General features: G+C 33.7%; 2 protein-coding genes across 5 annotated transcripts in view; both read right to left on the bottom strand.

Moving 5' to 3' along the window:
* The window catches only part of LOC127721434 (uncharacterized), an 82,898-nt gene extending 71,738 nt beyond the window's left edge, over positions 1–11,160 (bottom strand). For 2 of the 4 annotated variants that reach the window (XM_052228153.1, XM_052228154.1), the window contains exon 1: positions 10,640–11,160. In XM_052228153.1, coding sequence (XP_052084113.1) covers positions 10,640–10,721 — 82 coding nt within the window. In that variant the 5' untranslated portion in view covers positions 10,722–11,160. The remainder of the gene's footprint in view (positions 1–10,639) is intronic. The other 2 variants (XM_052228155.1, XM_052228156.1) reach the window with 2 other exon arrangements.
* A 7,994-nt stretch (positions 11,161–19,154) lies between these two features.
* LOC127721433 (shootin-1-like) lies at positions 19,155–26,422 on the bottom strand. Its single transcript, XM_052228152.1, has 2 exons — positions 26,354–26,422; positions 19,155–23,392 (listed from the first exon to the last, which is right to left on the bottom strand). The coding sequence occupies exon 2, from the start codon at positions 23,376–23,378 to the stop codon at positions 22,239–22,241; it is 1,140 nt and encodes a 379-aa protein (XP_052084112.1). The 5' UTR covers positions 23,379–23,392; positions 26,354–26,422; the 3' UTR covers positions 19,155–22,238.

Genomic DNA, 26,422 nt, shown 5'->3' with positions numbered 1-26,422 from the left:
CTTAAAAAAATTAGGTTAAAAACAAGCTCATACCATGCATTAAGCTGGACTCTAATGATGCTATATTTGCCTTTTCCTGTTTTCTCTTTATTTTTCTAAATATTTGATAAAATTATGTTGTATTGGATTCCTGTCACTCCAATAAAAGACAAACATGTTTCATGTGTGTTCAAAACACCATTGTGTCTTGTTCGTTATAATAAAACCTTTGACTTTTAGTGTGCATATAACATCTAGTTGAAAGATACCGATTGATAGGTTTCGTGCGTCCGAAACGCTAACTATGCTACGTTATGCCGTTTCGGAATCTAAAGCATTTGTTTGGATATTCATTGTTCCGGACGTCAATAACCCTATGTTTACCCTTCCAGAGCACCTGAGATCACCCCCGGTTTTTTTGTAGGGTTCGTGTTGCTGAGTCTTTAGTTTTCTATGTTGTGTTTTGTGTACTGTTGTTTATCTTTTCGTCGTTTTTCATTGTTTGCCATGACGTTGTCAGTTTGTTCTGGATTTATGAGTTTGAATGTCCCTTTTGGTATCTTTTGACTCTTTTTCACAACCTTTATAAAATATTACCCCTATATATCATATTCTAAAACGGCGAATTGCACTTGTATGTGGTTTGTAAAAAGGTTGATGAACTATAAATTACTTTGGAAAATAATTAAATTTTGTAGTTCATTCATCTTTATGTAAATGTTAAAGAAAAAAATACAAAACTCTTAGATTGATTTACATTTACTCTTTGTCCCAGGCATTTAATGGGGTCACCCAATTTCTGTTGAATTCTTTCGTAGCATATCACTACAATACTTGCATTCAATTTGACTCCATAGATAGCAAAAAATTAGTTATCCCTATTTCATAATTTTCAATTATGAATTAGTAATTATACGTAAATAAATAATATCTAGTCATAAATGAAGAGATGTATACCATATGCCGATCCCATTCATAAGTTATTTATCTTAGCATGACGAAACTGGTTCAATTCATTATTAAGACGATTAAAATTCAATATGAAAACCTATTAAAATGAAGAATGAAAGAACCTGTCCCGAGAAACTTTTAAATTCGAGTAAATATTTAAAACAAGATAACACAAGTACACATTTCTTGTATATTCTGGTTTAAACTAAGTTAATTCAAACGATATTATAGTTGATAGTTTCATTTTATGAATAAAAAAGCAAAACCTTGAATTAATTTGCATACCTAAATCAAAAAATTCAAAGAAACTTTCATGTTTTATTCATAAAGTTATACAAGTACCACATTTTACAAGAAATGAAAATCCTCCATGTTCACTTTACCCCAAGGGTAACTGGGGAATGGAAATATGGTCACTTTTGGTAATCTTTTGACCGGCAGTAAAACCCTTGCCAAATTTGGCGTTAGTTTGCTTGTGCAGGATGTATAAATTCGCAGCCACAGACGGTCAGAATGGCGGCGTTAAATCCGATGTCTCTTGTAGAGAGAGTGCCACGTTCTCATTGCGTTATGAACCCTTGCGGCAACTCTTTCTAGGGGTCAGTAGGTTGTAAGGCTAAATTTCTGTCGCTATTCGATTTGCCCTCTTTCAACAGTGGTAGTCCAAATTTCCCGCTCTTCACCCGGTCGACCCCTGTTACAGGACCTACCTATCGTATATATTGTTACTTGTTTTAGTCCTGACCATGCGTGAAATAAATGCTATTGCAACCAACAATCAAGGAGTCAATGCGTTTGATGTCTTTTCAGTTTTCAATAAGTAATTTGAGTATCGTACAAAATATACTATAGCAACACATATATGAATATATAATTACTTTTTTGCGTGCAAATTCAGATTCATACATATGACATAATGTATATTTTATGATGCAGCCATTAAAACCGTGCACGTGAGGTAACAGCCGGTATCAAAGTCGCGCATGCCTAGAGAGACAAACATCTAAATGCGCACTATGGAGGTGGAAAAATTACAATCGTGACTGACAAATGAACGATTTACAATATAAACAATGTATACATGTACATGTATTTCTTTGTGAATATGTAAATTAAAATGTTTATGATTTTGTTAAATTTTTTATTCATTACATAATATTCTAACCAAATCTTGTCATGGGAATGTTTTTAGGAGTTACATAATGTCTTGTAAATGAACATAACACTTTATAAATCTGGTGCGTCCTACGCGATTTTCTGGATTTGGCTTCACCGGGAATGCTAAAATTCAAATATTTGAAAATCATGGGCGTTTAAAGACTTGATTACATGAGGACCTATATGACCAAAAGTGACCCCAAAAAGGAAATCTATATAAGGTCAACTGTGCTCGAAGTAGTTGGAAATATATATGTTTAATAATTTCGATATCTATATAAGAAATGTATCATGTCATAAATCATATCAGAACCGAAGCACCGACTACTGAGCTGATGATACCCTCGGGGACGAACAGTCCACTAGCAGCAATATTTACCCAGTGGTAACCCGTGTTTTTTTTAAAGAAAGTCTGTATAAACATTCGTACCTATAGTGTCCATCTGAAGTGACATATGACTTGATTGAATGTAGCAATCAAAAGTTACACAAACTTGAACTCTGGTGGAGTCAGACCAGGGACATAAAAGTAAAAGACTTAAATCCGCTTGTTCTCACATTATTTTGATAAGGTAATAATCAACAGGTGTTGATCCAGGATTTTTTGAAGGGGTGCGAAATTCCCGTCAATTGAAATTTTTTGGACGATTTTATAATAAACATTTATGATTTATTGTGAAAAACATGCGAGTTAAAAAAAAATGGCAACCCAAGGGGGAGGCGTTCGACCTATACACCCCTCCTGAATCCTTCACTGATCAATATCTTTTCTTCAAGGCTCCAAATACCCATGACAAGATTTATGTAGCAAAGACCACAGCTGAAGATGTGTAAAGTTTTGTAAACACCGCATAATCCCATGTAATATGGACACGTTAGCAATAAAAGAGATGTTCAAAACAATGTTAAGCAGGTGCAACAAGGTAAAAGTATTACAAAAGTGTGATTGTCGTCTGCAGGGAGCGGAAGTTGATGTCCCCGCCTGCTGCATACCGGAAGTAGGGACAGAATGCCTAAGATTTCTGGTATGTGAGGTTCACCAAACAGGATTGTACGAGTTTTAATTAGTTTATAGTCCCTAGTTAAACAATGACTGCTTCTTAACTAAAACACATAAATCTTCCATGTTTTTGTACTAACTTTCTCCCTGTGAAGACGTACAATGTATGTATTATACGAGTGAAAAATTTAACAAACTTAAAAATAAATCAACGTATATCCCTGAGTGATTTATGCTTAGCTAAGCAGTACACTGATCTATTTATCTTCTTCCGCGACATTTAAATGTTTGCCCATTGTCTAATTTAAAAAAGAAACTTTTGTTGCAATTTTTATCAAAAGCCTAATCTTAAACAGACTCCATTGTCAATAAAAACAAATTGACAGGTTAAAACATCTTATTTGTTGTGTCAACTTGACCTCAACATATATTTTCATTTCAGTCTGCTTTTAATTGCGTTGTATGTGTGTCTGTGTTATGACGCATAGACCATACAGACCAGCTACGTTTGTCTTGTTGTCCAGTTGAGCTGTAATATTTTCTATGTTACTTGCAACCTCGTGTAAAGCTGTTTTGTGAAGCTGTCAATACTTTTGCTCTACTTATAATTAGCGCAGGACCCCTTACTGATCTGCATGTCTGTCTTTCTATCTTAAGAAAGTTGAGTCAGATCCGAAACTAAATGTTAATTTCTATTTCTAAAAGTAATTGTTTTAAGAAAGGCCAAGAATTCCACTTAAAAAAAAAAGAAAAATAATAGAGATCCTGATCACAAGAGTTTTAAGTGATAATTGTTTTTAAGTTTTCCCGAAACTTTTCCTTTGAATTTGCTGTGAATTTTGGCTTTATGAACTACTTCAGAAGGCAACTTTAGAGAACTAGAGAATGAAAAAAAATGAATGTTGTTGAAAGAGTATTGTTTGAAATTTTTATACAAATGTCTTGAAACCATCATACATGAATATTAATATGAATAACATAATTTTTAAATTTAGGCCATCCATCATCTCAAAGTCAAAGTTTATGTTGCAAAAATATGTACTTTTTCTAATGTATTTAACGGGAAACAATAGAACAGAACATATACACACACAGAGGTAATATTTTACTCGCTGTTTTATGAGCTATTTTTTATGTTCTTTAAATAATCAGTACATAGCTTTAGAGCGGCCTTGGTGTCTGGGTGGTCTAAGTGGTTCATTTACAGTGATCACTAGCCAGTCAACACTAAGGTTGTTAGTTCAACCCTGCGTGTGGTAAGGTGCCTTCAACATAGATCTTAATTGGCGGTGTCCTTGTCGAAGGTCGATGGTTCTCTCCTAGTTCTCCGGCTTTCGCCACCAAGACAACTGGCCACCATAATTTAGTCAAGTACAAAAAAAATGTAGGCTGAAAGTGGCGTACATGTCACCAACCATGAATAAATGAATCATAGCCTGAGAGAAACTCTACATGTTGGGTTTCAGGCACGTAAATTGGATTTTCCTAATTAGGGGAAAGGTATTTTGCAATGATGACGGTGGTGTATGCTGATCGGTAAAAATCATGCATTCTTGCATTTGAAAGAAACCTAACTGAAAACAACTTTTCAAATGGTTTCCACTTTAGTTCTTTCAGGCTACGGATATGACTTTCTATCTTATTAACGAACACTAACATTACTTAAATTCGTATTCATTTAATGTTAAAACTGGTGCATTGATAAAAGATGTCCACCTCCAGCAATAATGGGCATTGATTGACTTATCAAGACTGATTTAAAGGTTGACACATTGCATAGACATTATTAGTCTTGTCTATTATGAAGAATGTTTGTTGACCTCAAAGTATTTTAGCTTTGTCTATCAGAATATGCGTGAAATATTTGCCACTGGACGTTAAGCAAATAACAGTCGATCAATCACTCTTTTTGTGTGTCGTTTAACTGTTTTTCTTTTTATGTCTATGTTCAAAAATGAAAATACGTTGCTAATATAAACAATTGATACCTTATGAGCCAACCGGCAAAGACTGTTGAACTCCTCAGTTTTGCACAAGTTTAAAACATCAATAATTCCATATAACAGGCAGACCCTACAATTGTTCCATATTCAGACAACTTAAGTTTACATTATGTACGCTTTTCACTTAAGGACATAACCTTGTTTTAAAATTGTAATTGTATGTAAATTATAATATATGTTAAATCTTTATGGTCTGGAAGTCAACTTCAAACGAATTTAAGAAGGTTATTAAGTGCACAATTCTGCAAGGGACGACCTTTTGAAACAGATACTCAAGAAATTAAAACAATTGGTTTGTCTGGATAAGTGCTATTTGGGAGGATAGCTTAAAATTCTTCCCTTATAATGTCAATGAATCAGACCAAAGCAATGTTTTGATCACAGAAAACGAAAAAAAAACATAATCCTTCTGTTACGGGGATAGCAAAGATGCGGAAAGGAACCAATAATGGCACATAATTTGTTTTTCACTGAGGTCCTCCTGACGCAATTTGGAGGTGTACATTTATCTGATGGTGTTTCCTAACATTTATAATATGCTGCCATTCAGAGATTTTTAATTTGAAAAAGAAAACCATGTTTTATGACATCATCTTTTACCCCCCCAAATCAACCATTGATTTATGTAAGATATCGATTCCAGGTAACAATCTAATGTACATTACATAAATGGCGATTCATTAACAAATCACTAGGGCCGTGTTAAGTAAATCACTCAAAAACAAAGGTGACCGCTGTTAATTTGAAGGGCACACTCATGTTCAATCCTGACGTATATTACATGTACCTATGGGATATTTTATGGAAAAATATGTCCTAGTGAATTACGAACAACCACCAGTGAAAAATCACCACCAGGAGTGATTTGTTAGTAAATCACCTTGTTTGTACTGTGCTATACTGTCAGACGATTGTATCAGGAGTGATTTGTTAGTAAATCACCTTGTTAGTACTGTGCTATACTGTCAGACGATTGTATCAGGAGTGAGTTGTTAGTAAATCACCGTGTTTGTACTGTGCTTTACTGTCAGACGATTGTATCAGGAGTGATTTGTTTGTAAATCACCGTGTTTGTACTGTGCTATACTGTCAGACGATTGTATCAGGAGTGATTTGTTAGTAAACCACCTTGTTTGTTCTGTGCTATACTGTCAGACGATTGTATCAGGAGTGATTTGTTAGTAAATCACCTTGTTTGTACTGTGCTATACTGTCAGACGATTGTATCAGGAGTGAGTTGTAAGTAAATCACATTGTTTGTACTGTGCTATACTGTCCGGCGATTGTACCAGGAGTGAGTTGTAAGTAAATCACATTGTTTGTACTGTTCTATACTGTCCGGCGATTGTACCAGGAGTGAGTTGTAAGTAAATCACCTTGTTTGTACTGTGCTATACTGTCCGGCGATTGTACCAGGAGTGAGTTGTTAGTAAATCACCTTGTTTGTACTGTGCTATACTGTCCGGCGATTGTACCAGGAGTGAGTTGTTAGTAAATCACCTTGTTTGTACTGTGCTATACTGTCCGGCGATTGTACCAGGAGTGAGTTGTAAGTAAATCACCTTGTGTGTACTTTGCTATACTGTCCGGCGATTGTACCAGGAGTGAGTTGTAAGTAAATCACCTTGTTTGTACTGTGCTATACTGTCCGGCGATTGTACCAGGAGTGAGTTGTTAGTAAATCACCTTGTTTGTACTGTGCTATACTGTCCGGCGATTGTACCAGGAGTGAGTTGTAAGTAAATCACATTGTTTGTACTGTGCTATACTGTCCGGCGATTGTACCAGGAGTGAGTTGTAAGTAAATCACCTTGTTTGTACTGTGCTATACTGTCCGGCGATTGTACCAGGAGTGAGTTGTAAGTAAATCACATTGTTTGTACTGTGCTATACTGTCCGGCGATTGTACCAGGAGTGAGTTGTAAGTAAATCACCTTGTTTGTACTGTGATATACTGTCCGGCGATTGTACCAGGAGTGAGTTGTAAGTAAATCACATTGTTTGTACTGTGCTATACTGTCCGGCGATTGTACCAGGAATGAGTTGTAAGTAAATCACCTTGTTTGTACTGTGCTATATTGTCCGGCGATTGTATCAGAGACAAATAACTATTTACGAACAATGAATTGATGTCGCTTCCAGATGATAATCCAGGATTTAGAAAATGGGAAGCGGTACCGGCAAGACAACGTTAGGAGTGGAACTTGCTATGCATTAAACCAAATGTAGCTCAATAAGTGGGAAGGGACCCGCCCCTTAAATCTGCATTTGGCTCCTGTCTTTGCAAATAATATTTTATGTTACGAAAAAAAACACAGGAAAAGGACAAAAAGATGGACATAAAACTTTGTGAAACATAATTTTTTTCAGGAATAAAAATGAAATAATGGACATAAAATATTTATGTGCATGTTTAGTCTGGTATGCTAATAAAATCATGAATATATAAATAATCGATGCCGCCAATACACAGAAAATTGACAGGTGATGTGTATTGACAAAAAAATTAATTGCTTATGAAGAGAGGGACAATAATGTAATAGTTATGAATATATATATAAAATGAATGATAATGAGGGTTGTGATATGATTTACAAAATGGAAAAAACCTAATGTTGCGTGCATATGCACCAAAAAAGCAAATTTTGTATACATGTACATTTTAGGTTCAATTTTACCTAATTGACCGAATTCGTCTCCTTTATTGAACCCCAAATATCTGTAATTATCTTTGACAATTGACAGATTGAAAAAAAAATACAAGTAATGATTGTCACGTTCTATTATAATGCTATATTTAGTCTAATTTTTTTCTCGATATAATTACGTATTGTGGACTATCGCATGTCCACTTTTTTAAAACACTTAAGTGGATCTCCAAACGATTTACTTTCATTTCATTAAGTCAATATATTTCATTTCAGTCGAAGAAATGCCACCAATTTTTTTTTTCAATTAACTTTAATTGTTTTCAAGATAACTTGTAGATTTTGAATATGATATGATTTGCACTGTTGTACGAGGAGGTAACATGGTTAACGAAAGTGTCCCCAAATGGCCGAAAACTTGGGTTTTTTATTACGGGAAATAACACATGCACTGGTTTTTCATGCTCCATCCTAAATGGCAAGAGTTCCGTATGACTCCCTACCTTACCAAATTAACACAATAACACATTACAGTTTATGCTTTGGAGTGTCATATGGAATTATTTCCTCAAAATTTTTCAGTTGGGCTCCAAACTTTGCATATGGGCTCCGAGTATAGGACTCCAATGATAGCGGTCTCTAAAATAGCACAAAGCAGCACAGTCAACATACCACAAAGGAGTTCATAAAGCGCACAATGATAGAGCTCACATGGCATGTAGCTGCCACTAAAAATATACCCGCCAACGGTTTTGTAGTATTACTGCATTCTGCAGTTTATAGATTTATAAATTAAAATTTAAATGTTTATTGCCATATAAACTTCAAACAGTAAGTTTGTGACAAGCACAAGTACAATTATACGTGTGGAAAATCACAACTATCTGACTTCCCATTATTGTCCGTATTAATATCGTAATTCGTTTCGCTTGCTTATTAGGCATTTAATGTACAAAAAATGTATATGCAATAAAACGCTCGAGCGACCAAGCTTGTCATTTGCAAAGGTACCAGAACAAGTGAATACTATTATCGATATAAAAATCTGCTAAAAGCTTTCTTATTAAATTTTCATTCAATAACGGATCGAATTGAAACTTTGTACACAGGTGAAATGACAGATTTAATCAGCGTTTATTTTCTCTTATTATGTAACGTGACCGCTTTCTTCAGGTGACTAACTACATGTACTTGGCCTATTTTGAGTTTACGAAAAGTGTATAATTCCCTAAAATCGGGGAAGATCACGCAACGTTTGAAAAGGGGTTTTTGAGGGTTGCAGCTGACGAAAATTATGATTTTACTATAAATTAATTTATGTAAAATTGTTTAAAACAAGACAAATTGACGAAAGGAAGTCGAGAGTCAGGTTTCCCCTCTTTAAACATTAGTTCAACCTGCAAAAATAACCAATTACTTTAAAAAAAATTGTACTATTAATTTAAGTTAACATTTCGACCTGTGATTCCTTCATTTAATCCTAAAATTTCTGTAGATGTCTTTTCTTTTCTTTTTATCTTTTTTTGGGGAGGAGGTTTCATCTCTATTCGACCGAATGCTGAGCAATGGGCAAATGTTTTGTCAAATGGGTTTTCGTTCTCGTAAGTCTAAAATATTGTCAAATGGACATACAGCTAGCAGAACGTTAATCTATACTTGAAATCAATCAAACATTTAAGTTCATGAAAGTTAACTCAATTTCTGCTTTAACCAAATGTGCAGTTGTATAGCAATCGATATATTGCTGTTCGACATGGAAAATTGACGTCATTAACAGTTAACAGACTAAATGAAAAATCATTTTGCGCATTAAAACTCAATATTTGACAGGAACCCATAAATAATAGACTTTGAAGTGAACTGCATGTCTGCAGATGAAAGCAAAAAGCCATAACGACATTAGACAAATGAAATTTTAACGATATAATAAATTAAAAATGAGTTTTAAGATATTTTAAAGTCGAATTCTAATGTCAGCGTTTACCGATATACGTCTGCTGGTAAGGATCAAATGAGAAATGTTTATTACTTCTATTTTAGGAAATTATACATCTAAACGACGGTCTTTATAATGCTAATTACATTGTAGAAACATATTACGTCTAGGTGGAAAATAATCTGATAGACTATTCGTCGCTACAGTATGAAACATACACAGGTACTTCATCAAATAGGAGAGAATGATTGTTGTTAGTTGCTTAACGTCCAGTGGCAAACATTGTATGCATGTTCAAGACAACGAGGAGAGAATGTATGCTGTTAGACAAGAGACAATCGAAAGGACTACAGGAAATACAATAGGATGGGCTTCAGGAAACACAATAGGATGCAGATAAATAAAGATGCTATAGGAGTTTAGAAGAATTAGAAGTATCCCAGATTTTTGCTGTCATTGATGTGAAAATAAAATATATTCTTGTGCCTGTGCAGAATCAGAAAATTAATTGCTGGTTGCCTTTTGTCTTATCTTTGGTTGTTCTTTTAATTATTTTAAAAAATGTGATGCTGATGACGGGTCTGTTAAATGTATATTCACTTTTTCTCTAGAACTCGGACGACTTGAAACTTGACACATAGTCACCCTTCTCATGTTGAAGACCGTATATTGACCCCTTGGTGTCTTTTGGTATTTGTAATGTTGTAGGACTGCTGTCTCATTCGCATGGACCTATACTATACATCGTCTTTTATTCATTCACGTATGCAAAATATCATGATCAGTTTTCTCTTAGCACCGTTCATATCTTACATGTATCCACACGTTCATGCATAGAAAATGACCAGTGCCTGAATATTTAAATTAAACAATTCCAATGTTTTAAATATAACTCTATTTAACAGGGAATAAAAAGTATTGAATAAATGTCAAAATTCAATAAAATGAATTGTCATTAACTTACCTTTGACAGTACCCGTGAAAACCATTATTAATATCAATAACACAGCGGTCCAAAATATTGATTGAATCTTTGATGTAAACATGATGTCAGTTTCAAAAACACGTGGAATCCAAATTTAAATGATGAAGTTCTCAGGTTAATTTCCCTCTAATAACTTTCCCTTTATACAGGAAGAAATTTTAATTTCCTCGTTATACAAATAAGTATATTATATTCCAGGTGTAATGTATTAATCCTTGGCGTAAAAATCTTTGATTACGACTCACAAGTGTAATAGACTAATTAATATCTCCGCTAGACATGTGACAATTCTACAAAAATGAATTATACATCTTTTGAGTTCGGATATTTAGACTCCGTTCGAAATTTAGTGTAGGGGCGTTGGTCTCTGGTCAGGTTAGAACTAATCCCTGAACTACAACCTATGAACACCTTCTGAAATGATCAAAGAATTGGAGCCATTAAACCACAGTTTAACAATTACTAAATGAATAGAATACAGGTAGGCTTTGGAATCGTCCACACAGGTAAAACAGGTATTCGTAAAAATAGTAATCGGGCGTGTAGTTTTTTTAGAATGTATCATTACCATACCGTGGTGACGGGGAGAAATGATCAAATTGTGAAAATATGATTTTATATAAATGTTGTATAATATGTATATAACACGTATGATAAATAGCACAGGGAGTCTAGTCGGGAGAGGTGATTTTATTTTATCGGTAAAAGTTGTATGAAAAGGATTTAATTTATCTAAGCGTCTTATCGGAGTGGTTACGAATAGGATACAATGATCATAAATAAGCGAAGGAAAAAATATGACATACTTTTAAACTGTATGAATAAATGTAAAATGAAAAAAAGGTTTTTTGCTTAAAATACTTTATATTGTACATGTTGATCTAAATACTAAATATGGAAACGCAACATGGAGGGTTGATTGGTATTTAATTGTATTTCTGTAAACGGACTTTTGTGAATACTCTACATGAGGTCCACTAATTTTCCAAAGGGTCGATGACACTCACACAGTCAAAGGATTGTCCATATAATACAACTAGGGCGCCCTGTCGTTACAGAGCCGTACATTTAGTAAGGCTCAGCCTCTGGTTAAATACGTACGTTATACTAGTTATTAATCGTAACGGGTTGTCTATTATTTCTATTGGGTTATTTTTTGTCCCACTCATTCCGGTTCCCTATTAATAAAAACTTCTCCCAGTAACAAATGCATTTATAAATAAGCTATTTCATTTTGATAAAACAAATCAGTATAATGACGATACTCATCTGACAAGATATTAAGGTTGTGTAGGAACAAATCCTTCTCTAAAATACAAAACATGGTATTCAACATTGTCTGAACTGTATTTCAGATTTCGTTGTTATATTTCAATTAAATTGAGGAACCTTAATTATACAGTAATGTGTGTCTCCAAAAATATGATAGAGCATGAATATTAAAATTATTATTTAACAAATACGAACTTTTGTATGAACGATTTTCTGGGGCCAAATTTCTACATATGAACCTCGCTCTTAATGACCTCCAGATGATATCCGATAAGCAGGACTTAAGGCGAGTGTATAGCATGGTGTTGATTAGATGGGGATGGGGGTCTTCATTTCTGTATTTGGTTAATCTGTAGACTTTTTTTCTATTCTTTATTTGTTTGCCCATTATCCCTACTCTTTATGTTAATTTTTTAGCCTCCTGTCATTCTCTATTCTATATAATTTTGGTCCAATTTTCTCTTGTTTCCCATTATTCTGTTTGTTTTGCCCATTATTTTCTATTTTGTAAACTCACCCAGACCCTCATATAAGACGGCCTCCGATTAAACTGAAATGTGCATAGTCAGAGGCTAAGATATTTACTTTATTTGACCCCCTTCCCCATTTTCTCGCTGTTGTCTGTCGTTGTTGTTCTTGTCTGATTGACCGTCATTGGAACTGCAATGACCTGAAAATGCCAACATTGGACAATGTATAAATTCAAAGGGAGCTGAATACTGACTCATTCTCTATATATTCACTATACAAATCCTTGGCAAAATAGATAATAAAAGGGGGCGGTTGATGGATTAAGAAACAATATTATCTATGGCTAATTTTGCCTGACTGAGAATATTAAAAAACTACAAATAAGAGACATGCATGAAATTCAGAAGTTAAAAGCAGTAACAATTGGCCCGGAATGGATAAAGCTTTCTTCAAACCCCTCCCACAAAAAAAATTGCAGACAAAATACTGCAATTTTATTTATGTGATTTTTTTGGCAAAAAGCTTTACTATATTTTTTTTTGTATTGTGACATTAACACATCATTGCGTTCTAATTTTTTTGCTTATCTAAAAGACTATGTACCATTATTTCAACATCTTGATGCATTTAATAAAATAAAACACATTCTAAACCCCATCCCTGAACTTGTTTGTCATATTGGAGTCTTTATTAAGCAGTCTTTAGAACTGAGGGGGTCAGACCCATGTCAGACCAGCTTATGATTGTGTTTTTTACATAAATTTATAATTGAACTCATAAATATGTTCCATTATATTGTATTGTATTACATTGTATTGCATTGTATTTAAAATGTATAATTGTTTGTTTGAATTGCTTGACCCTTATGGGTGTAATTTTGCAATAAAGATTATATATAATCTAAATTAAAATTTTCAAATATTTTAGTAAGATATCATTTTGTAAACAAAGTGTGATAGGTCACACGACCTTTTACTCATGTATAATTATAACCACTTAGGTAATGTACAACATATTTAAGATAAGTACAGTTTTGAAATTCATTTTGTTTGATATATATAAATAGAAAAACAAAGAATAATCGATACTACAAATAAAGGGGGAAATAACTCTTTCAGGAAAAGACATCATGCATATACAATTCGTCCCTTTTTGCCAAGTTTGTGCTACATATCACAAAAATTATCAACAACAATATAAACAGACTAACAAAAGTAACAAATTGTTGCGCAAACGAACGATAAATTGGCTCAATCGTAGAACACTCAAAGTAATAGTTTATGCTCCATTAAATTGACGCACTCGTAGACCGCTCAAAATAACAGTTTATTCCCCATGTGCATGTCAAAAACAACAAACTCATAGTATCAAAAAATCGACATAGTTTGTTCTTGACTATTTCATAACGGTTTAAATTAAACATTTACGATTAAAACAGTTAAACATTTCCTAGTTTATATTTTAAAATTCGAAATTTTTATTTTTCTTGACAGCTGTAACTTAATAAAAGATAGAAATCATTCTGAATGATATTGAAAATTGAATTTTATTATCGATAAAGAGGCATGTAAAATATTAAATATGTTATACATGGTTTATCAAACTACCGGTGTACCGTGTTATTATAATGTGAGAATAAATTTGATTTTGAAAGCGATAAATGAACATTAGCGTGTGACAGACGGAAGATCAAATCTATTTTTTATTCTAAGATTTCGATGACACAACACTGATGCATATACAATTTTTGATAAACGGTAAATAAGTAAGAAATGAAAATAACTAGATATTGTGCAATACATTTGAATGGTCTATTTTTCGTGCAAGTGTGTCACTAAAAGACTTAGAAAAAATACAAGCGCAATCATTTTCAGTCACTTGATTTTGACATTTGACTTTGTTCAGTTTTTCTTATTTATCGCCATCAAGGCTGAATGAAAATTAAGACTTCAAATACAATTGCACAGTACTTTATGTCTCGTGATACTTGTTATTGGACAGGTGTTTCATTTCAACGTTATTCCTCGAGGCCTAACAAAAACAACACACACACCATATTTGTAATTTACGAAATAATCTAAAACTCAAAATGACCAGCTCTGTTTAAAACAATTTTATTTAACAAGATGAAGAAGTTTCTCACTCATTCATGTATTCTTTTCACAATTTAAAGGATGATTCAAGGTAAAATTAGACACGCCCCTTTCCGTAACTTGGAATCGTCCGATTCACAGGTGAGTTCTAGTAACGGGTCTCATTCATAAATTAGATTACCAATATTTTAAGGTGTGCTAATTAAGCGAGAAGTTATTGTAAACCGGTTAGTTCTTGCTTGATGTAACATGTTTAAAATTATCCATATTGTTGACAGTTATTATAAATGAAAATATTTGATAATTATAATTACCTGACTAACTATACGGGTGAATAGACGCAATCATAAAAACGAGATTAAAGGTTTTGTTACGCATCGGATTTGGAATGAATAACGTAAATTAAATTTGTATAGTAAGAATGCGGGTAAATTGAATATTTGTCACTGAAAGAGGGGATTGACGCATTTCATGATGGCAATAATTTTAATCATTTAATTCTTTGATGAAAAAAACATGTTTTTATTTCTCAAAAAGAAATAATATTTACATTTTATAATTTAAATCTTTTATTTATCTGACTGAATGACATAGGCATGTATCATTACAGTTATTTCCACGCAGTAAGCCATACCCATACAATGTATGTTAACTGGTGCACGTTTTTTTATAATTACTAGTATGTAAAGTTCCTATGATTTATGACCAAATAACTGCTGCTACACAAATGCTGGTACAGACAATCCCAGGTTCACCCAACCTCATTCTGGGGCACCAATGTGTCAGGGGAAAGAAAAGTACCGACCTTCGACAGGACAATTCTACTGAATTAGGATTTGAGTCAAACTCACAACCTCAGTATCCAGAGTCTAGTGATAGAAAAGGTGAACTACTTAGACCACTGACTTGGCCACCGATACCCCTGCATATTGTTGAAAACCGTATGTTGACCTCTAGAAATATTTTTATTTTATAAAAGAGAGGCGAAATATACCAAAGGGACACTGTTTTGTCATAGGACGTCATTCCCAACGGCGTATACCAACATTCCCCGTTTAATTCGTATTATTTGTTTGCAGAATTCTTTTGCAGAATTGAAAGTTACATGTATTTGTATTTTTTAAACAAAATCTCATTCAGCCTAAATATAAACCTGTTTGAAGCAGGACATTACGTCCCCTTGGTATCTTTCGATAATTTTTTCTTCAAATTTATATTTGACGAAATAATGCAGTCATGATGTCATGTCAGGGCCTTTTATATCCTGCAATGTGGTATAGGTTTTGCTCATTGTTGAAGACCGTACGGTGACCTATAAAATTGCTAACATCTACGTCATTAGGTGTCTCATTGGCAATTATACCACATCTCCTTTACTTTCATCTTGCTTTTAGTTGAAAGTAGCTTTCAGAAAATTGGGGTTATGTAATTGTTTCTTATTATATTTTCAAACTAGAATTGTTTTTCTTTCTAGCAGTGAAAAATAGTAGTTTCTCTTTTCAGTGATGTTTTTAAAAAAGGCACACCCCCAAGCTGTTGCATGAAAAAAAGCTGGCAAAACTGAGATGCTATGAAAACATATTTCACTCTTGCTAACGAAGCGCCATCACTGACAAACCAATTTGCAAGCCTTTACATCAGCATATATATATTCATTGTGTTTATGGTACATAGCGACCGGTGTTAATGAGACTCTTGGAACACATTGACAGAGAACCATCCTTTTCTCTATATATATGTTAAGTCCTAGATTCTATTAGGTTCTTTTTTATTGTGATATTAATATGTCTTGCTTATCTTCGAGACAACGTGCAATCTTTTCGAGATCTTGATCCTTTCAATAAATTAGCATGCATTCTTAGCCCCATCCTTGAGCTTGCTTGACATATTGGAGTCATTATTTAAGTCTTTAGAACTGAGGACGACACCCTTGTCAGACAGGTTCATGACACTTGTGTTAGTGTAGTAAATTTTATTCTACATTTGTGTATCAAGTTAATTGTTTATTTGTTGTATTCTTGTATGTATGTATTTTATTTGTTATTGCCTGACCCTTATGGGTGTAATTTTTGCAATTAAGATTACTTTATTAAATAAATTATGGAATTTAGGATTCTGTCCACTGTTAATTACGACCCTTTTTCAAATCTATATCAAACTTATTTCAAAATGCTGAAAAAATACGAGAGGAAATAATTAAATGCCTAGTATGTCACATTGATCAAAAATATATACAATGTACGTATATATAAACTATTACATCGCATAAGGAACAGACCCAATTTACTTTTAAATTAATTTGACAGCAGAACCAATTTCAAAAAATATTTGTATGTGCAATCTTTACTTCACTTAAATAAGTTTATTCAAAGGATCAGCAACTTTACGTGGATCGTATCTAAATTACGGGCTCTATAAACAATATCACCGTAAAACAAAAATGTGATATACCGTTTCTAATAAGATTTTTATTGGTAGAACCAAACTTGGAAATCTTTTTTTGTATCTACGAAAGAATTTAAGTAAAGAGTTAAAGTACATAGAAAAAATGTATATTCTGATAACAAAATCCCCGATCTAATAATTTACCAGTTATGCATAGATTATGTTCATTTAAATCAAACGTATCAAAAGACATGCTAGCGAACGAGTTGGGAAATATACATACAGTAAGAATGGGTCAAAGAAACATCCCCATTATGGCTTTTAAAGAAAAACTAACAATTAGGAACGAGCAATCGTCTCTTTTGTCGAGAATATTTGCATAGAATATTCCGCGTGAAACTGAAATATTTCAAATGTAGAAAAGGACAATTAATAATTGTTTATATAAGATGATAAGTTAATTCATTTTGATATTATTTTCTATACCGAAGCTTGGATATTCAATTAAACCAATCAAATACAAAAGTTAACAACATCTTGGACAAAATGGCCACTTGCGATTTATTGAATAACCGAAATATCTATTTATAGGTTATTTACGACCATTGATGGTTTAAACCGTCTGTACAGTAAATGACCACATGATCTATAACTTTTTGATGGACATTATTATCGTAAAACACCTTTATCAATAATATTGTCATTAGAAGTGACAATACATGTAAACACATCAATAAAAAGATTTCTTAAGCCATTTAGGGTCAAGGTTGGTCCTATATATATATCATCTACGCTACAGTACGTCATTTCCCATGAATGCGTTCGCAAAATGGCGACGTAGCCGTCCTGCTGAAATAAGCCAAGGAATAAATTCATCTTTTTTTTTCTGCGACCGATTTAATATCTAGATTGATTGATGCTTGTATAACATCCAGTGGCAATTATTTCATGCATATTCAAGACGAAAAACTATTTACACTCAATACAATAAGTAATTTCTGCAAGGTGGGACCACGCCAATAAGGAGTAGACAATTTGGACTGCTACTGAAAAACAATTGTATGTTGGATAAGGTCAGAAATTTGATTGCAACAGACCTACGACGTACCCCTCAAAGATGTGTTGCAATGCTTTTTTAACGTGCATAGATCATGACCCTTTCTATTCGCGAGGCATCAGATATTTAACATCCCAAACCCAATCAAGCGCGGCTGCAAATTTATACATCCCGCACAGTCAAACACGGACGACAAACTTTGGCAAGGGTTTTACTGCTGGACGAACTGAGAATACCGAATAATGACCATATTTCTATACCACAGTCAACCTTTTAGGGGCTCTCCTATATAAAACTTTGGTCCTATTGTATAATTAACTATGCTATTACAGTCCCCTTGCAGGTGAGCGCAAGTTTCCTGGTTATACCACTTAGATAAACAAAACTCGTCTGCTTGGCAACATGGTACCAAGCAACAGTAAATCATCGCAGGGCTTCTAGCTATAAATTTGAAAATTTCGACTAGAATAAGAAGTCAGAACCATACAAAAGTTGAAATGGGTGCGAAAAAAAGTATTAGCAAAAATACCGAACTCCAAGGTAATTCCAAAAAGAGGGAAGTCTATAAAACCTGACAAAATAAAACGTTCGAATACTAGTACCGGTATATCAGTCAACGAAACGATCAGAAAATACTAGTACCGGTATATCAGTCAACGGAACGATCAGAAAACAACCGTCATATTCCTGACATGGTACAGGCACTTTCCAAAGAGAGAGTGAAGATGAACATTTCACCTCCCAAGTGGACAGTAGGAAGAAAGAAGACTCCATGGGGCGACATGATCCTTCAAGGAATGTAAGAAACCAATCGAAGACGGACTACTGCGTATATAGAGGAATTTAATGTTATGACTTACTTACTTACTGTATCTGTAGAACTATGTCAGACGATTGTTTGAAGGGGAATAAAACCCTCATGTTGCCTCAAAGAAAACAACTGTTTCTATAGCAATTCGTGAGAAAATGAAGCGATACTTCATTCATACTATTCTCAGTGGTCTGGCTTGTAAAAGCCTGAAAAGTCACAGATAACCGATTGGCAACTCACAAGAAAACCGCAAGACGTTCAAGGCAGGTTACCGAAATTAAAATAAAGACAGGTGCACACGTGCTACATGTATCTGACGCCGTTTGTCATTTGTTCTCCGATGTTGGTGGTACATTTAACATTTGTATAGAAGCTGAAAATGGGGTTACAAACTAACAAATTAGGCAATTATTAAACATTTTATTGTTAGGGAGGCAATTTTAACTATCAGGTTTTCGTTACTTTTTGCAAAAATAAACAATACATTTAGTTTTAGATATGCTAAAATTGGTTTTGGTTAATATTTTGATATCTTATATAATTAAGCCTTATAAATAATCGTTAATTATACGGTTTGACTAGACAATATATCAAATCTTCCATGACTGGAGAATGCCAAACGCTCTGTGCATTAAAGAGCGCTTACATTGTACAAAAAATTACCGTAAGTAAGTGCTTGTGTAACCTGCTGTAATGCTAAGTTTCTAACCATCTCACAGCTCTCTGTATAGGTACGAACCATACCCCATTGCATGTTTAATTGATGCTATGGATGGGTTTACAGAATAGATATTAATGGACAAAAAAGAAAAAGAAAAGAGAAAAATAGGGAATACAAATTATATGAAAAATTTAAATTAATGGAGTACTCAAATAAAAAGAATATATTAAATAATGGACCAAAAGATGATAGAAAAGAATAGCCTAAAACTATGATTACCCTCATCACATCAAAACCATCATATATGTTTGTATATGTATTAGTAATTTGTTTTTATTCTGAGTATGAAAGAAATATTTGCCGCTGGACTGTTATCAAACGACATCAATAAGTGAGCAGACCAAAACGACTTGATTATTGGGAAATAAAAAATATGACAAAATTCTTGTTGAGTTCGGACAGTTCATTATTATGACAATGTAATATTACATCCATCATATTTGTTTTAATTATCATGATTAGCAATAAACACATTAAAGATTGATTTCCACTTCTTTTCCTGTCACGACAAGTGATAAGTGAGGGTGAAGATGAGGGTATACAGAAAAGAGAACAATGGGCCAAATCTACAGAAAAAATGGACTAAAATATTAGAGAATAGAGTAAATAAGGGCAAAAAAAATAAATAAAGAATTGAAAATAATGGGGTGTTATAATAAAATAATAGAGAAAAATGGTCCAAATCTACTGAAAAACTGTAGCAAAAAAATAAAGAATACAGAAGAAAAGGGCCAAAAAATAAAGAATAGAGAAGAATAGGGCCAAAAAATAAAGAATAGAGAAGAATAGGACCAAAAAATAAAGAATAGAGAAGAAAAGGGCCAAAAAATAAAGAATAGAGAAGAATAGAGCAAACAAATATAGAATCGAGAACAATGGGGTTTTAAATATAAATAATACAGAATGATTAGCCAAATCTACAGAAATTGGACCCAAAAAATAAAGAATAGAGAATAATGGGCAAAATCTACAGAAAAAATGGACCAAACAAATAAAGAATTGAGAAAAATAGGGAAAAAATAAAGAAAAGAGAATAAAGGGAAAACCTACAGAAAAATGGACCAAAAAATAAAGAATACAGATAAATAGGGCAAACAAATAAAGAATAGAGAACAGTTGGGTGCTAAAATATAATGAAGAGAGAATTACCGGCAATAAATATAGAGAATAGAGAAAAATGACCTATAAAATTAAAATACAGAATCGGAAGGACACTACATATCCAGACCCTCATAAGTAATGTATATTTCATGTAAAACACATATTTCTTATTAGATTTGTAACTTTCTGTGCCATCGATTGTATGTTAGTCATTATCAAGACTATCTTCGTATTTTTGGTTTTTGATTAAATATGATATAACTGTGCTTTCAATTGTTTTGAGTCAATAATTGATCACTTGTTCCGGTTTTGGAACAGGAAGCCAGCTTTACCAAACCAGTACTTAAAGTACATTTAAGTATGTTTCCCGCGATCTATGGCGTTATGGAATTCATGCACACGACGTCACCTTTGGATTTTTCCCACCCGGCATTAAATTATTCAAAAGTGGGGCGTCCGTTTGACTTTGCATAATGTAGAATTACGCAGCAACGTCTGGTCGAAATTGTTTATCCATTAAATTTAATACTCGTATTGAGGGATTCGTAGATGACATATTACAAATATATCTTCATTTTCCATTGTCCCCAGCCCCTCATGCAGATAGATCCACTTAGATGAACATACCTGTTAATTTTTTTTGCCCTAAATATTTAATGACATATTTGCCACTGAACGAATAAATTCATTCTGAATATGAATGAAATGTTTGCCACTGCACGTTAAGTAAACGACAAATATGAACATATAAATAAATCATTCGAGCTTGATTTTCACCAAACAAAAGAAATTCGTTCTGAATATGAATGAAATATTTGCCACTGCACGTTAAGCAAACAATTAATCAATCTTTGAATCAATCATTCAAGCACGATTCCATTGCAAACAATTAATTTATGATCTGTTAATCAACCAATAACTCAATATAAAAGAAATTCTTTTAAAGTACCATGGAAATAAGTGTCTTGGTACTTTTAAAAGAGTGGAAATAAGTGTCTTACAGCACAGTCTAGTCATTTTAATATCTTATATATAAAAAAAAGCTATTTTCGGAGGTACTTTTAAACACCGGTGTGACATGTTTGATTGAAATTAAACTCATCATAGATACCAAGTTTAAAATTGTGTACGTGTTTTTGTTTTTTTACAAAAGACTTATCGGTGACGCTCGAATCATAAAAGTTTGAATCCAGACGAAGGAGTCAGATCGAAGCATTCCATATATAATGCGTTTGAAAGATAGTATAACACAGTGACATGAAAATGTATAACAATCAAATTATGCAGTGTTAACCATCTAACTTGTCAAGAGAATGCCAATTCTTGTCAATAAACTCATCATATATACCAGGATTTAAATTTTGTAAGACAGACGCACGTTTCGTCTGCAAACGACTCATCAGTGATGCTCGAATGAAAAAAATTAAAAAGGCCAAATAAAGTACTAAGTTGAACAATATTGAGGACCCAAAATTCCGAAGGTTTTGCCAAAAACAACTAAGGCTTTCTTTTCCTATGGTAGAAAATCCTTAGTTTTTCGAAATATTCAAAGTTTTGTAAAAGTTGATTTATAATTACGACCACATCAATGATTATTTATGTTAACACAGACTACTGGGCTGGTGATACAAGGAAATACCAATTTTAAGTGTTATTAAATTTTCAAATTATACGTCATTCAACTCATCTTCGTCACTGCATAGTAGGTCCTCCACCAGAGCAAAGCTTGAAGTTTCCGACATAATAATATCATTTTGATATTGTTGTTCAGTGGAGAGCTTCTTTGGTGCTGGTGGGGGAGGCGGTGGTGGATAAACAGTTCGTGACCTATCTGGCGTTGACATTACTTTCAACTTTCCAGCTCTCGGACTAACCCCACCAGATTTCTGCTTTTCTATTGACGACCTTGAAACAAGAGTATAAGCCCTAACTGGCTTCCTGTCGAGGTTAAAAATATCCATGGTTGATGCGATTACTTTGATCTGTCCTAGTTGCTTCATAAACTCGCTGAAGCCTCGTGCATTTTTTTCAATGATCATATCTAGTTTAATGAATTTGACCTTGTCCTTTAAACCCTGTAAATAACGGTCCGTCTGAAGCAACATCTCGTGCACAGATTGTAGCTGCAAAAACATCTGAGTTTCTGGTGATATTTCTTTCTTCTGTTCCGTTTCGTGCAAAATATTTGACAATTTTTCTTTCGTTTCGCTGAACTCGATTTCTTGAGTTTTGATAGCGTCGCGATGATAAGAATATGCCTCATTTAGCTGACTCAGCAGATTATTTTCGATGGTGTCAAGGTGATTTTCCATGTCTAGTCTAAGCTTTTTTATGTCATTTTCTAATTTGTCTCGTTTTTCATCTAAATCAATGATATTCTTTACACGATTTTCGATCAGTTTATCAATGCAATCCGTAACCTCTTTGATTTTATCGGTAGCAGATGAAATGACAGGTGATGACTTGAGACCACGTGAAGCGTCATCCATTCTCAAGACTTGTTTGCAATGGTTATGAATGTCACGGTAGCAAATGTGACAATGAGTTGTACCATGAGTGGTACAGAAAAACTCCGCCTTGTTTTTCATGTGCTTTGAACAGAATATTTCGTGAGTTAAAATAGAAGCTGGCAGTTTTAAATACTCCTCAATTGGTAGTGGTTTGTGGTTCTTTGTGATTCCCAACTTCCGGTGAGTGCTGTCGCAGTCTTCGCACAAACACTCCTGGCAAACGGAACACCACGACACTGCCTCTCTTTCGTCGTCATTGGTCTTACAAGGGTCACAATGAGGAGCTACTGTTGTCATGGCAACGTTTTGAACTGAAAAATGTTTACTCAATATGTATAGGGCATAACTTAAAGATATAATGTTTAAATACAAAAAAGCAATGTCCTTATGGTTTTCATTTGCTTATAGGATCGCAATAATAACATTTTGATAATATGAATTGGATTAAAAACTATGACTCAACGAGCTCCTATTTGGTGCTTTTATGCCATTTAAATATTCATGACGTTGAAATTATTTTAAATATATTTCTGGACTCATATGCATGGTCAAACTATTGTACAGTAGAGAGGGGAGGCAAATAATTAATTGTATAGCTAATTCTTTGCAAGGCCACTAAATAACTTTTTAGAAATAACCTTACAATAAAAATGTTCAGCGCTGCTTCTTGTTGTTGAAGGCAATTTTATAACAATTACATCATGAGGACGTCTGTAACCGAAATGAATAAATTTAGACTAAAGAAACAAACTATATAAACTATATTTATAAACTATCTGTGGGACTAACTGTGCACCACTTATTGCGGACCTGTTTCTGTATTGTTATGAGTTACAATTTATGACTAAAATCAGCAAAGACCCATCGAAACAACATCTGATTCAAAAATTTAATAATACTTTTAGATATTTAGATGATATATTGGCTCTCAATAATGACGACTTCAGTATGTACACTAAAGAGATTTATCCTGCCGAACTTTAACAGACTTATTCGGAAAGGATATAGTTACGATACTGTGGTCAAGTCATTAAGGATTGCATATTTTGGTATTAATATTGATTCACTTATAGGGTCTTTGCATCGGAAATAAACACATTTATTCTAAAACCAGTTGTTGGCATGATACGGGTTATGTTCTTCTCATATATTTTATGATGGTATGATACTAAACCCCTAACGGGAGGGATTGTACTTGATTTTCATATGATGAAGACATAATCTTTCAATCAGTTTAATTGAAGTCTGGAGCTGGCATGTCAGTAATTGCTAGTAGTCCTTTGTTCATTTATGTATCATTGTTATTTTGCTTGGTTTCTTTTGTTACCTATTCTGACATCGGACTCGGACTACTTTTAAACTGAGTTTTACTGTGCGTATTACTATGCGTTTCTTTATTCTACATTGGCTAGAGGTATAGGGGGAGGGTTGAGATCTCACAAAACATGTTTAACCCCGCCGCATTTTTGCGCCTGTCCCAAGTCAAGAGCCTCTGGCTTGTATGTTTTTTTAGTTCATTTATATGTTTTGGAGTTTAGTGTGACGTCCATTTTCACTGAACTAGTACACAATTTTTTTTAGGGCCCGGCTGAGGACCACCTCCGTGTGCGGGATTTTCTCGCTGCGTTGAAGACCCATTGGTGGCCTTCGGCTGTTGTCTGCTCTTTGGTCGGGTTGTTGTCTGCTCTTTGGTCGGGTTGTTGTCTCTTTGGTATATTCCCCATTTCCATTCTCAATTTTATATACTTTACTTCTTATATAATGTTGGGAACAAATACTCGAAATTTGCAAATTTTCAATAGGTGCCACATGAGGAGCAAGATCTGCTTACCCTTCCGGAGGACCTGAGATCACCCACAGTTTTTTGTGGGGTTCGCGTTGCGCAGTCTTTAGTTTTCTATGTTGTGTTTTGTGTGCTGTTGTTTGTGTTTTGGTCTTTTCCCTTTTTTGCCATGACGTTGTCGATCAGTTTATTTTCAACTTATGAGATTGAATGTCCCGTAAGTATCTCTTTCAGGAGTTTATAATTTAATTATTTCTTCAAATCTCAAAGTACAAACACGAAACCGAAATTCTGTATACTAAAGCAAATATTGAAATCATTTTGTAAATGGCCCTTGTGTGAAATAAATTCAGGAGAAATCGGCCCTTTACCTTTAAGAAAGTGGCAAACTTTAAAGTTTTGGGGTTATGGTAATTTTAACGAGTGCAAGCAGTTTTCCAATAGTTAGAAATATAGACTGGAGTAACAAATATATATTCGAACATTTTACGGACGACAACACGAGTTGATTGACCTTTATGGAATATCTGTTTCACAGATGACGATACATGTAGGTATGTTCCAATTGATTATCATAACCACAATCCCGTCCTCTGTGCCTCGAATTTGAAATCACCCCCAGTTTTTGGTGAATTTCGTGTTCTATGTTGTGTTGTGTATACTCTTGATTGTCTTTTTATCGTTTTTCATTTTTTTGGCCATGACATTATCAGTTAGTTTTCGATTTATGAGTTTGAATATCCCTATGTTATCTTTCGGCACTCTTTTGTGGACTGACAAATACCTGACGGAAAAAGTGTAACAACAGCTTGTACAATGCAGAAAATAGTTTTTTTTAATTTCGATGTTTCAGGGATTCGATTTAGTCAAACTATTTATAGAACACACCAGATCTTAAGTGCCAGTTTTTGTAAGAGTCAGGCAATTTAGAAAAATTTCAAAACATGGCCGAAAAAAACCCACCGACCTAACCATCTTATTTTATAAAGTTTCCCTCATCCTGAATTAGAAATGGTAGGTATTTTGTTTCTGCTTGTCTGTTAATTCGAGAAATTTCTTGATAAATTTTGGTTTGAATGATAGCAATAGTTATCAAAGGTATCAGGATTATAATTTTATACGCCAGACGCGCGTTTCGTCTACATAAGACTCATCAGTGACGCTCAGATCAAAAAAGTTATAAAGCCAAACAAGTACAAAGTTGAAGAAGTTAGCTCCCATTAATTATTAATTTTTAGTGCATTTCAACCAAATTATATCTTGAATTACCAGAACTGGAAAAGGAAAAGAATGTTATATTCGTGCACTATTATACAATTTGAACATAGATTAATGTCAACTTGAGTAGGTTTTTGTTTGCCACGTTTTCATCTGTTTTTCTTCTATACATTCACTGAATCACTTCTGTTTTACATTTTTGCCTATTTTAACCAGATAATCTTACCGCAAAAGATACATAAACTTAATTAAAACAAAATATTATACTTACAAAACTAGAGAAATACAACTCAATTAAGAACTTGTCTAGTCGATTCTAAATGACTTCAACCGAATAAAG

This window comes from Mytilus californianus, unplaced genomic scaffold (assembly GCF_021869535.1).
Source record: "Mytilus californianus isolate M0D057914Y unplaced genomic scaffold, xbMytCali1.0.p SCAF_12, whole genome shotgun sequence".
Lineage (NCBI taxonomy): Eukaryota > Metazoa > Mollusca > Bivalvia > Mytilida > Mytilidae > Mytilus > Mytilus californianus.
The sequence above is the reverse complement of the archived record's forward strand: the minus strand, read 5'-3'. Positions and strand labels throughout refer to the sequence as shown.